Source organism: Pelodiscus sinensis, chromosome 2 (genome assembly GCF_049634645.1).
Source record: "Pelodiscus sinensis isolate JC-2024 chromosome 2, ASM4963464v1, whole genome shotgun sequence".
Taxonomy (NCBI): Eukaryota; Metazoa; Chordata; order Testudines; family Trionychidae; genus Pelodiscus; species Pelodiscus sinensis.
This window is the reverse complement of record NC_134712.1, coordinates 139,473,968-139,488,190: the sequence shown is the minus strand read 5'-3', so window position 1 is coordinate 139,488,190 and position 14,223 is coordinate 139,473,968. Positions and strand designations below refer to the sequence as shown.

At 48.0% G+C, this 14,223-nt stretch overlaps 1 protein-coding gene across 3 annotated transcripts in view; it reads left to right on the top strand.

Moving 5' to 3' along the window:
- The first annotated feature begins 5,759 nt into the window (after positions 1-5,759).
- SLC12A7 (solute carrier family 12 member 7) overlaps positions 5,760-14,223 on the top strand; it is a 165,859-nt gene continuing 157,395 nt past the window's right edge. The window contains exon 1 of one of the 3 annotated variants that reach the window (XM_075921508.1): positions 5,760-6,291. In XM_075921508.1, the coding sequence (XP_075777623.1) occupies positions 6,183-6,291 (109 nt within the window). In that variant the 5' untranslated portion in view covers positions 5,760-6,182. The remainder of the gene's footprint in view (positions 6,292-14,223) is intronic. The other 2 variants (XM_075921509.1, XM_075921511.1) reach the window with 2 other exon arrangements.

Below are 14,223 nucleotides of genomic sequence, written 5' to 3'. Positions count from 1 at the left end.
GAAGGTTCTTGTTGGCCAGTGGGGCTGCGGTGGGGAAAAGTCCCCACTGATCGGGGGGAGATAAAACCTTGCTGGATGGGACCCCTCACTCTCAGCCCCTCCTCACCCCCAGCCCCCATTCTCGCATCTCCTTCCCACATCCCCAGTCCTCTACCCTGAGCCTCTCCTCAACCCCCCACCCTGACTCCAGTACCCCCCCATACTCCAGCCCTCCCTCGCCACAACCCCAAGGCCCTGCCCTAACTCCTGCCCCCGCTCCACACACACCGCCAGCCTCCTGCCGTGCAGAACCTGGGCAATGCCAGGTAAGTCTTCTAATATGCTTATAAATATGAATATGCCTAACTCAAATGTGCTTTATGCAAAATATTGCATGTAACCTATCTCTGGAAAGCTTGTAATCCCCTGAATGTGCATGTACCATTTCTGTATCTGAAATTAAGAATATTGGTTGTAGATTTATTATCAATGTGATCATGTTAGGAAAAATCTATTTCGAGCCCATCAGGAATAAAAATGAAGAGGCCAGACACAGAGCTAATAGACCAATAACAAGAGACAATTGAGTGTGTGGGGAAAGGGGGGGGGGGACGAGGGAGGAGGAGGGGAACTGTCTCCCTGCAGATGTTCTAAAAAGACATGTGTTCATGTCACCTGATGCTGGACTCCATCTTGAATGCTGTACTTTTCCACAGGCTTCCCACCCTAGGCAAATTCTAGATAAGGCAAGGGAAGTAAACAATCATTTTCATTAGCTGGCTTTATAGATTGCCCCCCTACTTCAAGAGAATACAAGAAAACACCTGGAAACAAAAGAATTGTAATGACAGGTTTGGAGAAGAATTGCTGGACCCAGGTCAGAAAGAACAATTCTAGCCTGAGAAGGATTTTACCTGACATAAGAATTGGGGTGAGAAATTATGATTTCTAACAATAACTCTTATTAAATTAGGCTTAGATAGCATGTTTTGTTTTATTTTGATCTGTCTGTTATTATTTGCAATCACTTAAATCTTACTTTTTATACTTAATAAAATCACTTTTGTTGATTAAACCCAGTGTAAATAATTGATGCCCTGGGGGACAACTGCTGCGCATATCTCTCTTTCATTGATAAAGGAGGTGAGCAACTTATGAGCTGACTGTATAAACTTTATGCTTAATGATGCAGATTTATCTGGGTTTTTGGTCCTATTGGGGCTGTGTACCTCATTGCTGTGTAAAATCCCTTTGACTGATCCTTTCCAGTGCTGAGTGAATCTTGGTGTCTGTGTTGTTCTGCTGTGGGCTGTGACCCCAATTCTGTGCCTTTCCTGAGGGAAACCAGAGGTTCTGGCTCTCCAGGACAGAGTGGTCAAGTGCAGAAGAGGGCAGGTAGATGAGATCAGTGATATTTTCAGCGCATCAAGTGACAGTCTCAAGGTGATCTCTGTGATAGAAGCCATTCTGTTTGCACTTCTTTTGCTGTGATTAATCAAACTATGTTCCAGGGCTCTTCTGTGATCTGAAGCATCCTGTTCACAGTGTACTTAAGTTCAGTTTGTAAAAATATCATTTTATGTCACTGAAATTCCACAATGATTTTTTTTGAACTCCTGCACTGAACTATGTGAGACAATAACCCTCTGTGTTTTGTCCTGTTCCAGGCCCCTTAACTTCTATTGGCTGCAGTATCTCCACTGCACAAGCCTGACCAAAACTAGCTTCACTGACTGTTCCAAGTGGAAGTATTTCCATGATGAACTTATGGTTGAAGTTGTGGAGAGGGCCAACAAGCAGGTCCAGAATCAAAGACAGAGGGATGTGTGACTAGAGGACAAGCATGGCAAGAGACAAGGCTCAGGTTAGCTACACATCTTGAGGACAGGATTTTAGCATAAGGCACTTGCTTTGCAGTTCCTGGGTTAGAAACTGCAGTTAAGAGAGTAGGACAGAACTCAGCAGCAAAAACTGTTTTAGTGGCTCATATCATTAATGACCAGCCAGAAGTATCTTGGAAGATTCTATGGCCTAGGGAATTTGGCCCCATGAGTGGTTGGGCAGAGCAATCTTGCCTCATGCACCCTTTCCTTTACAGGTATTATGTGCACCATGCGCTCAGGAAAACTAGCCCCTGGCCCCACCCCTTCTGCCCAAGGCCCTCCCCCCCCCCCCCCCCGAGGAGCCCCAATCCCCCTCTCTCCTACCCCATGGCTACTGAAATACCGGGTAGTATGGCCCCACTGTCCCCAGCCCCAAAGCACTGGGTGGCAGGTCCCAGCCCAAGTGCTCTGGAACTCCAGTTGGCACAGCCCCAGCACCCACAACCCTTGAATTCCTGGCAGACCACCCCAGCTACCCTGAGTCCCAGGCTGCAGACAAGCCTGTCCTAGTCCAAATCCCAGGGAAAGACAGGGAATCAGGAGGGTGCCTTGGGGCAGGGCATGGATAGGGTCTGGCTGTTTGGGGAGGCTCAGCTGCCCTTGACTTGCAATAGAGACAGCTCATGTCCTCCTATGTGGGTGCTTCCACCCCTCTCCCCAGCAAATGGAGAAACAAGGAAAGGAGAATGGCTGGCCAGTGTACATACCACAGTAGGGGATTTCTCTCTTGCATATAGTTTCACTGTTTGCACTTGTTCAGGCATTTGCTTTTTGTTTCTATAAGGTTCTGTTGTTACTGGTGTTTTGGTGTGATAATGGCAGCTTATCTGCATGGGACTGGATGAGTGCTATCCTCTAACACATGTTCCTATATGAAGTTTTGGATTTCTTCAAGAAAGCTTATTGCTATCACTACTTCACATCATACAATATGGCTACATCTACACTGGCCACCTATTACAAAATAGGCATGCTAATGTAGAACTTTGGAAGAGGCAAATGCGCGGGGGATTTAAATATCCCCCGCGGCATTTGCATTTTCATGGCTGCCGCTTTTTTCCGGCTTGGAGATAAGCCGGAGAAAAGCGTCCAGACTGGCGCGATCCTCTGGAATAAAGCCCTATTCCAGAGGATCTCTTATTCCTACTTGCAAGGATATTGAAATCCCCCGCGCATTTGCCTCTTCCAAAGTTCTACATTAGCATGCCTATTTCGTAATAGGCGGCCAGTGTAGACGTAGCCTATGTATTTAACACAAAAAAGGTAAGTGCACAACAAAGGTAAGCACGTGATCAGGGACAATTAAGAATTAGTATGACTGCCAAACTTTTGGACACACAAGGTTCCATTCCTGGGATTGTAGGGATGTTTCTAAACTACATCCCTTTTCTTGAAAAAGGGATGTAAATTAGACAATTCAATATTGCAATTGAAGCCAAGATTTAAATTTCCCGCACTTCATTTGCATAATGGCTGCTGTGTTTTTTTTTCAAAAAGGGGCTTTTTGAAAGAAAAATGGCTGTTTAGATGGGGATCGTTCGAAAATAAAACCCTTTTTCAAAAGATCTTGTACTCCTGAAAAAATGAGTAGAGGATCTTTCGAAAAAGGGTTTTATTTTCGAATGATCCCCGTCTAAGCAGCCGTTTTTCTTTTGCAAAGCCCCTTTTCGAAAAAAAAACCAAAAACCCTGCAGCCATTATGCAAATGAAGCACAAGAAACTTAAATCCCGGCTTCATTTGCAATTTCAAAGTGTCTAATTTACATTCCTTTTTTGAGAAAAGGGATGTAATCTAGATGTACCCTATGTGGAGCTCACCCAGCCCTGCAGCATAAGGACACCAGCATAAGAGCAGCCCTCTTTGTGGAGAAGCACATGGCAATTGCTGTGTTGAAGTTGGTCAGTCACAAATCCGTTTGGAATTCGGAACTCCACCAGGGAAGGCAGAGGGGGTTAATGCATCTGTGTAGGAGCCATTCATTACATTCTGCTATAATGAACTGAGACTCTGGGAAATGTGTGTGAAATAGTGCATGGCTTTGTGGCAATGGGATGCCTTATTTATGGTGGGGAAATAGGTGGCATAAATATCCCAATTTTGGCACTGGGACATCTTGTGATGGAATACATAGATAGAAAAGGTTACTTCTCTAAAGCAGAGGTGGGGAATTTAAGGCCCAGGGGCCAGATGCCACCCCTGGCTTGCCTGGATCCAGATCCCAAGATTCAGGATTCCCCCCCAGCACCAGGGAGCCTGCACTCGTGCTCCAGCCTCCCCCCCCACCCCCATCCTTCCCACAGGGAATGTCTTTTTCCTTCTCAGCTGTGGGCAACATTAGTGAGGATTTTTTTTGTTTTTTGCTTCTTACTTGTGTGCGCCCCCCGACTGATTTTTCTGTGGGTCAGCGGCCCTGACTCAAAAAGGTTCCCCAATTCCTGTTCTAATGTATTCAAGCTCATTTCACTGATTGCAGCATGGTATGGTCAGGGAAGGTGCATAATCGCTGCATCTTCAGGAAACTGGATTCTATAGAAAGCTGCAACAGGAACATTCTTTCCAAATCAAAAGATTCAAACTAGAGATGTGAAGGATTAATCAACTATCTGATAAGAAACGCTTATGGGATAGTCTACAACAGTGGTACCCAACGCAGTGCCCGCGGGTGCCATGGCGCTCGCCGGGGCATTTATGTGTGCCCGCTGAAACATCTGGGCTGCCCCCCCCGGTGCATGGCACATGCATGGTGCCGGCCCTGGGCTCAGAGTGCGTGGGCGGGCCTTACCCCACGCTCACGGCACATGCGTGGTGCCGGTCCAGGGTACGTGGGTGGCCCCTGCCCCAGGCGCACAGCACATGCACAATGCCAGCCCCGGGTGCAGGGTGCGGCACATGCGTGGTGCTGGCCCTGGGCTCAGGGTGCGTGGACAGCCCCCAACCCCAGGCACGCGGTGCATGCGTGGCCCTACCCCCGGAAGCACGGTGCGTGAGCGGCCCCATCCCCAGACACCCGGCAAGTGAGCAGCCCCGCCCCTGGGTGCCCGGCAGCCACGAAAGGTTGGGGACCACTGGTCTACAAGCTTGTCCATTAGACACTCCATTGGTCACTCTGTCAGAAAGAGGCAGCAACAGGGGGTGGGACAGGGTGGAGGGTAAAGTAGGAGGTACTTCACAGTAGTACTGCTGTGTGGTGCCTGGGGCCAGACCCCTGGCTCCACGCAACACTGCTGCTTTGAAATGCCGCTGTGGCAGCCCCTTGTCGGGCTCCTCCCCGGTGTTTCAAAGCAGCAGTGCCACTTGACACCAGGGGTCAGCAGGGAGTCCCCAGCTGATCCCGGGCTTCGGGTGACGCTTTCACCCTAGGGCTGTTTTTACAATTCAAAGGCAGAGATGCCCTATCAACTAGTCAAATAGCAGATGCAAAATGCATTGACTATTCGATTAGTCAATTACCTACAATGAAACATCCCCAAATCAAAGAGGGGATGCTGAAATGCCCATCGCGAACCAGAGACCCCTGCATGGCATGTGTTTTTGTTTTGTGCCTAAAGCATTCAGGGGCAGCTGATGTGGAGTTTTGCTGATATTAGAGATACCTAAAATCTGGGACTTGGGCTCTTTCTATACTACATAGCTTTTAGCAGGGAGGCGGTGGGGATATAGCCCTGTTGCTGAAAGTCGGCGCATGTGAACAGTTGGTCGGCACTTTTGCCAACACTATACTTGTCGGTCCACCAGCTGCTTTTGCTTTGTCGCTAGGAGAGTGCGTCTGCTGACAAAACACTATTCACGCCTGGAGCGTCTGGCAGAACTTGTGTGTGCGCGCGTGTGTGTGTGTGTGTGTGGGGGGGGGGGGGTAAGCACCCACAAGCGACAAAAGTTCTATTGGTCAGACAAAGCCTTAGGTACCTGGGGAGGCAGCTGGGCACGTGGGGCCTTTTGAGAAGAGTCCCCCCCCCCAAGGTCTCTTTTCCAACAGCTGCCCTGCTCTTGAGCCCCCCTGAGGGGAGACCGTGGGCTCCTCTGGCCCCAGGGCTTCCACCCCGCTCCGCTGGTGAGTGTGGCGGAGAAAATCACTTGGGGGGACCCGTGCGGATCGGCGCTGGGGCAAGGCGGGGGGCCGGGCAGCCGGCGAGCCGAGCCGAGGCCAGGAACAAAGGCGAGGCGGCGTGCAGAGCGCGCCGGCCGCCCCCCCCCCCCCGGGTGAGGAAATGGCTCTCACGTGAGGGAGGCGGCAGCCCGGGGACTCTCACCCCGCTCCCTGCCGGGGGAGGGAGCAGCAGGCGCCAACGCCCCATCGCCGAGCGCCCAGCCGGAAGACAATGCCCACCAGCTTCACCGTGGTGCCCGTGGAGGGGCAGGAGCCGCAGCCCAGCCGGCCCCCGGAGGAGGAGAGCCAGCAGGCGGCGGAGAGCAGCTCCGGGCAGCCCGGTGAGTCGGCGGCCGCAGCCCCCTGCAGCTGCGGGGGAGCCGCGCACCTGAGGGCGGCAGCCCCTGGCCCTGCGGGCGGGCAGCGGGGCCTTTCGGTCATTTGGGGGCAGCCTCCGGAGCCCCCTCCCCGCAGCAGCGCTCGGCAGGGGCCCGTCAGCCGCGCGCGCTGCTCCCCGGGCCACGCAGCTGCCTGGCTCACACGCGAGCCAGGTGAGCGGGAAGCGTCGCTGGGCGCTGGCGGCAGCGGGCTGGGGTGGGGGCGTCTCCGGGCGCCGCGCGGGAGGGGCCAGTGCAGGGGCTTTTGGATTCTCTTTGTTTCTAGCTGTTCCTCCAGGTGGCCTTAGAACAGCTACAGACAGCAAGCGGCGAGCCCAGCCACGTCTCCCCGGGCGCGCGCCTGCTGGGTTGGCAGGCAAGGAGGTGCTCTCTGGGACTGGGCTTGCGCTGGGGCTGCTGCCCATCGGGGGGCAAGAGAAATGAGGCAGTGGGCAGGATGCCCAAGGGAGTAGAGGGAATGAGCCAGTGGTCAGCTGCGCACCATAGATTAAAGAATCAAGCAGCAGGGATTTATCTTAAGGGGAAGAAGCTGTGGGAACTGTGCTAAAAGTATGTGGGGAGAAAGGGAGTAAGTGTGTGTGTGTGTGTGTGTGGAGTGGGGAAGTATAAGGAAGAGCAAGAGTAACCCATGTTGCTAACTGTTGTCCTCTCCTCCCCAAAAAAGACACATGTAAATGGTTCTGAATATTAGATGCCCATATGAGCAATTGCTGTAATTTGCTACAGAGATAAAGAGGAGGAAAGGGGTTGAACAGTAGGGAAAGTGGTCAGCAAATGTTGGGGAGATGGTACATAGGCTATCATTGGTAAAGATGGGGTCCACAATGCTACTGCCCTTAGGCCACATATGTGTTCAACAATGTACACCGCTTGCAAGGACTATACACAGATTATTTCCTGCGGTGCTGGACAGCCTCTTTACACTACGCAGTGGATGCCAGTAATTAAGACTACTAGGTGCTGCCACCAAAACTGCATCTGCCTGAATGGCAGTGATTCAGGTATCAGAGGGGTAGCCGTGTTAGTCTGAATCTGCAAAAGCGACGAGGAGTCCTGTGGCACCTTATAGACTAACTGAAGTGTAGGAGCATAAGCTTTCGTGGGCAAAGACCCACATCGTCAGATGCATGACGAAGTGCATGACATGCATCTGACGAAGTGGGTCTTTGCCCACGAAAGCTTATGCTCCTACACTTCAGTTAGTCTATAAGGTGCCACAGGACTCCTCGTCGCTTTTAGTGATTCAGGTGTTAGGGAAGAGCAAGACAGTACACTTGTTTACAGGAAAAGACAGATAAAGGAAACTAACCAATTCTGTAATGGGGTTAAATAGTCATCTTGAAGATTGTCTTGAAATTGATAGAGAGTAATTGAACCATATACTTTCCACCAAATCATCCTTCTTTAATTTTAAATTCCATTAAAATTATTTCCTCTGTTTGGAGCATATTACAGCAGCAATTTTCAGACTGTCGTCTTTGGATCATTGATAGGTCACATGGTTCTGGATCTTCCCCTTGTTTCCAGTTTCTAAACTGTTTTAAAGATAGCTGTAAATACATTGAATACTTTCCTTGTGTTACTTTTCCATATAAGTAGGGCCCTACCAAATTCATGGCCATGAAAAATGTGTCATGGACTGTGAAGTTTGGTGTCCCCCTATAAAATCTGGTCTTTTGTGTGGTTTTATTCTTTACTACCCAGATTTCAAGGGGGAGACCAGCATTTCTCAAATTTGGGGTCCTGACCTAAAGAAAAGAGTATTTCCACTCTTTCTGCCGCTTTGACTTGAGAGCTGGGTGGCTGAAGAGTGCCAGCAGCTCTGCAGGCAACAGTGCAGAAATAAGGGTGGCAATACCATACCATGCTATCTAGGGATGTTAGCAGATAGCCATTTAAACAATTAACCGATAAGCCTGGGCATGTAGCCTGGGTTAATCCAAACAACTACACATAACTGCCCTCCCGGGGGGGAGGGGAGTGGACAGGTTGGGGAAGAGAACAGGTGGGATGTCAGAGCAGCCCCTGAACATTGGGAATTTGGACCTTGTTTACAGGGGCTGCTGCTACAGAGAAGTCTCTGTCTGCAGCAGATCCAGGCTAAATGTGGACAGAAGTTGCTCTGTGGGATGCTGGTGCAGCTTCTGTCTATGGGGAGCTCAGGTCCCCACGTGGACAAGGGCTGTTGCCACCCCACGCTGCTGTCTCTCCATCAGAGGCAGCAGGCAGGAGCCTGTCTGTGGGGGGAGCCTCATACAGAGGCAGCTCCCCAGGAATGGGGCTGGGAGTGCACTGGCTGCTGGCCTCACCCCTGGGAAGTATTTTAGTAACCGCATAACTGCTAAAAATTGTTGTGGCTACATAAATACTAAAATACACAATATCTAACAGCCCTAATGCTGTCCTTATTTCTGTAGTGCTGCTGGTGGTGACTTTGACTTTAGAGGTGGGTTCCCAGCCAGCAGCTAGTGCTCTCTAGCAGTGCAGCTTTGAAGGCAGCGCTGTCGCCAGCAGCAGTGCAAAAGTAAGGGTAGAGACTTGCCTGCTGACAGGGAGGATGGGGCAAAAGGGCAACTGCCCCAGGACCCAGGCGTTTTCCCTAGCAGTACCCTCAGTGCTGGCAGGGTGCCCCTTGGAGTGGTGCCACCATGGCACCTCAGTTCCTTCTTGCTGGATGCTCCAACGAAGGGGAAGCGGGGGGGAGTCGAATGGACATGAGCAACACATCTTGAAGAAGGGCCTGGGGTCCTGGCCATTGCTACTGTGGCAACCAGGTCCTTTAAATCACTACTGGAGCACTGGGCAGTGTGCTCTGGGTGATTCTGAGGGCTGGATAGCGATTTGGGGGGGAGGCATGGTGCATTCTGGGTGGTGCTGAGGGCTGTTCCCCAACCCAGCCCTTTTGAGATGTTAGTCTTAGAGAACTAGATTGAACAGATTCTTGTTTGGGGGATAAGGCAAATTCATTTACTGTCCCTAGCTAAAATTATCACACACACACGCACCAGCCACAGTTGTTCATGATAGTCCACTGACCAGACAATCTAGACATGAGGAGGGAAGCCAGGTCATGTAGGTGCACACCAGTGCTCCTGGAGGATGATTGTAGAACCAAAAGACCCAACCCTATGGTTTTCCACTAGGGATATTAAAAATTGTGTATTGGGGTAACCATGTAACTGCTGAAACTCTCAGGGATTACACAATTACCCATGCAGAGGGCTCTGCAGCATATAGCTTAGCTTTATACGGCAGAGCCCGTAGTGAAACCTCCCTGTAAGTGGGGCTGCCAGCCCCTGCCAGCCCAGCTCCACTTCCAGGAAGGAGGCTTTGCTGAGGCCCTTGCCAGCCTGGCCTGGCTTTGCTCCCGGGGAAGAGGCTTTGCTGTGGCAGTGAAACCTCCTCTGGAGGGGAGCTGGCAGCCCTTGACAGCCCAGCTCTTCTCCCAGGGAGGAAGCTTTGCTGAGTGTAACCGACACCGTTAACTGATAAGCATCCGCTTATCGGTTAAATGGTCAAAACAGTTACACTCAAGCATCCCTATTTTGCACCCATTTTTAAAAATATGTTTTAGCCCATAGATTTTGTCCTGTCCCACTGCCCCAGGGCATTGTATGACCATGAATCATTTGTTAATGGCAAATGCAACTTTGCTCTTTTCCATGAGGGTATGTCTACACTACCACCCTAGTTCGAACTAGGGTGGTAATGTAGGCAACCGGAATTGCAAATGAAGCCCGGGATTTGAATTTCCCGGGCTTCATTTGCATAAAGCCGGGCGCCACCATTTTTAAATGTCCGCTAGTGCAGACTCCGTGCCGCACGGCTACACGTGGCATGGAGTCCGCACTAGCGGACATTTAAAAATGGCGGCGCCCGGCTTTATGCAAATGAAGCCCGGGAAATTCAAATCCCGGGCTTCATTTGCAACTCCGGTTGCCTACATTACCACCCTAGTTCGAACTAGGGTGGTAGTGTAGACATACCCTGATAGTTTTTGTTTGTGTGGGTTCTTTTGCAGGACTTGTCCAAGTTGTTCTTTGACCACGAGGGTGGTTCTGGCAGCTGGTCATTGAGATGGACTGGCATTGGGGGCGTATCCCATTACATTCCCCCCCCCCCACACAAACACATTAACACTTTTAAGCAAGACTACACATGCACCCAACTTTAAACAGAGTTGAAGCAACACAAAGTTAAAAATGGGGTTTCATTTACAATATGGAGTCACTTCTAGTTACAATGTATTAAAAAGGAATTGTAGTAACAGATTCTTCAAAGGCGCTTCTTGACAAGCTACTAATAAATGTATCCAAATGTGGTTAACACTGTTTCATTTATAAATTCCCATTCATAAAAATTGGTCTGTGATTCATGAGGTTGCATAACATCACATTGGTACATAATTTCCTGAATAATAAAAGATTGTTTAATTACAGCAAAGTCATTGTAGGTGTACAGTAATATTGGTAGATATTCTTCATTAAAAGGGTGATTTAATTCTTCAGCCCTACAGAGGCCCTGCTTCTTTTAAAAGTGTGGAGCCAGCCCCCTCCTACCTTGCTCTGGCAAGTCTGTCATCCCTCTTGGGTAGAGGTACTGAAACCCCACTACAGTAGCCTTGAGCCCCCCCCCCCCAGCTCCTTTTTTGCTCAGAACTCCTACAATTGTAACTCTCTGAAATATCAGGTTTAAATAATGAAATTTACAATTTTAAAAATCCTGTGACCGTGGAATTGACCAAAATGGACTGTGAGTTTGGTAGGGCCCTATGTATTAGAAACTGCTGTAGATCAGGATGAGAAATAATTTTTCATGTGGGGGCACTCCAATAATTTGGTTCAAGGTCCACACTTTTCCATGAAATGGAGGAGGTGCAGGGTCTGTGATGGCGGTTGGGTGCAGAAGGAAGCTTGGGATAGGGGATTGGGATGCAGGAGAGGATGTGGGATCTGGGAGAGAGTCTGGGTGAAGGAGGAGGTTGTGACCTGGGGAAGGTGACTGGGGTGCAGAAGGGGGTTCAGGGGAAGATTCTAACCTGGTAAAGTGGTACAAGAGGAAATGTGGGATGGAGGAGGGGGTTGTGACCGAGAGGAGAGGTACAGGAGGGAGTATGGCATTTGGGAGAGGATTGTGACCTGGGGCTGAGGTGTAGGGGGCAGGAGATTGAGGTGCAGGATCTAGGAGTGGGTAGGAGTATAGCAAGGGCACAGAGGGTTGGGGGCAGGAAGAGTTTGGGGTGCCAGAGGCAAACTCTGGCCAGGAGGCACTTACCAGAATGGCTCCCAGCCAGCAGCCCAGCAGGTTTCTCAGCCTGGCTAAAGCTATTGCAGGCTGTATTTTGCCTGCCTCAGCAGTAGATACTGGGAAATGTTAGAACGTTAGGAAAACGGGATGTGCCTGGATGTGCTCCACCCCCCACCTCCCTATACATTCCCACACACAGTCCTCTGTCCCCTTCTCACCCCCCAACCCTGACTCCTGCATCCCCCATGTCCCCAGCCCCTCCTTAAGGATGCGAACAACTCTGGGTAAATGCGCTAGTTGGTTATACATTTTTACGGGCATCATAGTATGAAGGCATGGGGTAGTAGGATAAAGGAATGTCTGAGAAATCAGTTTAATAATTTCCAACTACATGTGCTTGAAGATTCTCTAGGTAGAGTATAAACTGAGTTAAGACTTTTGGTGGTCTGAATTGAAGCATTTTTACAATTCTTAAAAACTGTTCCAGCAGGTATCTATTTTAACTGTACTTTCTAGAATTTCTATTTGTTGGGTACATTGTTCTTTCCAAGTTTGACTGTTTTTATTCCAGGCTATATTTAAAAGGTTCTGCTATTAATTGAAGAAGAACTTGGATATGAAAAGCATTGCATACTATCTAACTGCCCTTATACTCCAAGATCATTTTGCACCAGATTTCGCTAAAAGTGAAGTAATCATTCTGTTACCAAGCAACATCTATAGATCAAACACTGAACATAAGGAATAATGCCTTACGGGAGAATATTTCTTTTTTTTTTTTTTTTGTATATATGAAACTACAATTTTTGCATGTAAATAATGAAAACGTATTTTACCTGGGGCTAATTCTGCTAAAGAATATTCTCTGAAAAATAATATATTTATTGTCAAATAAAAAGAGGAAATCAAAGGCAAATAGAAGAAGGGGAAAGGACTGTGGTCATTAACTTGTCAAAACATCTAACTCCTCTCAGCTTCAAATATCCCAGGCAGAAAAGGGATTTAACTTCTGCCATCTTCTTGACATTGGTGGTTCCAGTCAGAATCACAGATAAGAAAAGTAAACAAGTTGACTTTTTTAAAAAATAGGTCATGTTAATTGATAATTTAAACTTTAGTCTATTGGTCTATTGTGGAATGATCCTAGCAAAGAGTAATGTCTTCCCTTAGTTTTCTGTATGGTTTGCAGTCAGTATTCTGAAGTGTTTTTTGCCTTTGTTTTTTTTAACTGTGTGCCAGACAGATTGTGTTAATTTCATGGCCATTTCATCCAATGAAAGACTAAAAACACACATTTTTTTATCAGAAGCATCTTGGATACCTTTTTAAACAGTTTGTTTTGTTTAGCAAATTGGATGAAACAATGAACAATACAGGGAAGTATTAGTACAGCAATATTAGAGTAATAGTGCCAATGTTTTCTCACTAAAGTTAAAACAGGAACAGAATACTCTGACATTTCATGAAATGGGAGGTGGTGGTTCAAGACTCCTTTTGTATGTATTTTTGTTTGTTTTTCCATAAATTTTGTGGCAGAATTTTAATAAGTGACTTCTGTGGGTATTCTGTAGTACATCTAGTGAATAGTTTATACTTATGTACCTAGGGCTTATATACTAGAATTTAGGTTTTGTTTAATTTTGTTACTACAAATGTTTTCTGTTATGGTGCAGAGGTAGTTAAACTGAAGCACAGTTAAACTTGGAATCTATGATGTAACTTTAACAGGAGATTTAAGCCTTTATTATAAACTTTGAGTACTATTTGACTTTTTCATGGTGGATTGAGCAAAAATGAATTGATAGACGAATTGTACAAATTTCATCCCTTTTGGCAATTGCATTAGATTATTTAATCCTTCTTTGTAACCTTTTTGTAACATTTCTCTGCAGTGTGTTCTATGTCTGCATTATTTTTTGTGCCAATTGCTCAAATATCAGTTATACTTTGGTAATAATAGTTTCTAGATTATGTTGTTATATTTTAGCTATAACTGCACATTTGTGTGCGAGGCTGAACTTACTGAAACCGATGATAGATTTGCTATGGCATGAGCAGGGAGGGACAAAAACTCTTGCCAAATACCTCTGAGCCTAGGAGATAACGTCCTGAGCTGGAAAAGAGGAGATAAGGAATTCAAATCTCATTTTTAAGGTCTGTTTAAATTCTCATGAAGTTTGCTAGCCTTATTATTCATTAAGGCCATGTCTACACTGCCACTTATGTCAGCAACATTAATGTTGCTCGAGTGACATTTTTTCTGGCATAAATGGTATTGTGCACATCCCTCTGGGGGTGAACTTCTCCTGCTGACATAACTGCCTCCACTTGTTGAGGTGGTTTTATAATGTTGATGGGTGAGCTCTTTCCCATCAGAATAGAGGAACTACAGGTTGGACCTCCCTGGTCTGGCACCCTCGGAACTTGACTGGTCCCGAACTAGGGGATTTGCCGGACTAGGGGAGGTCTCTAGTCTCCTGGCCTGTGCTAAGCTGCTGCTTCACCTTTTACCCACACTCCCCAATAGGGCTCCAGCCTGCTCCGCTGTTGCCTGCTCACTCTCTGGGCCAGAGCTCTCTAACTCTTGCTAGCCCCACTGCTGCTGGGCTGGAGCTACCTGTCCGCTGC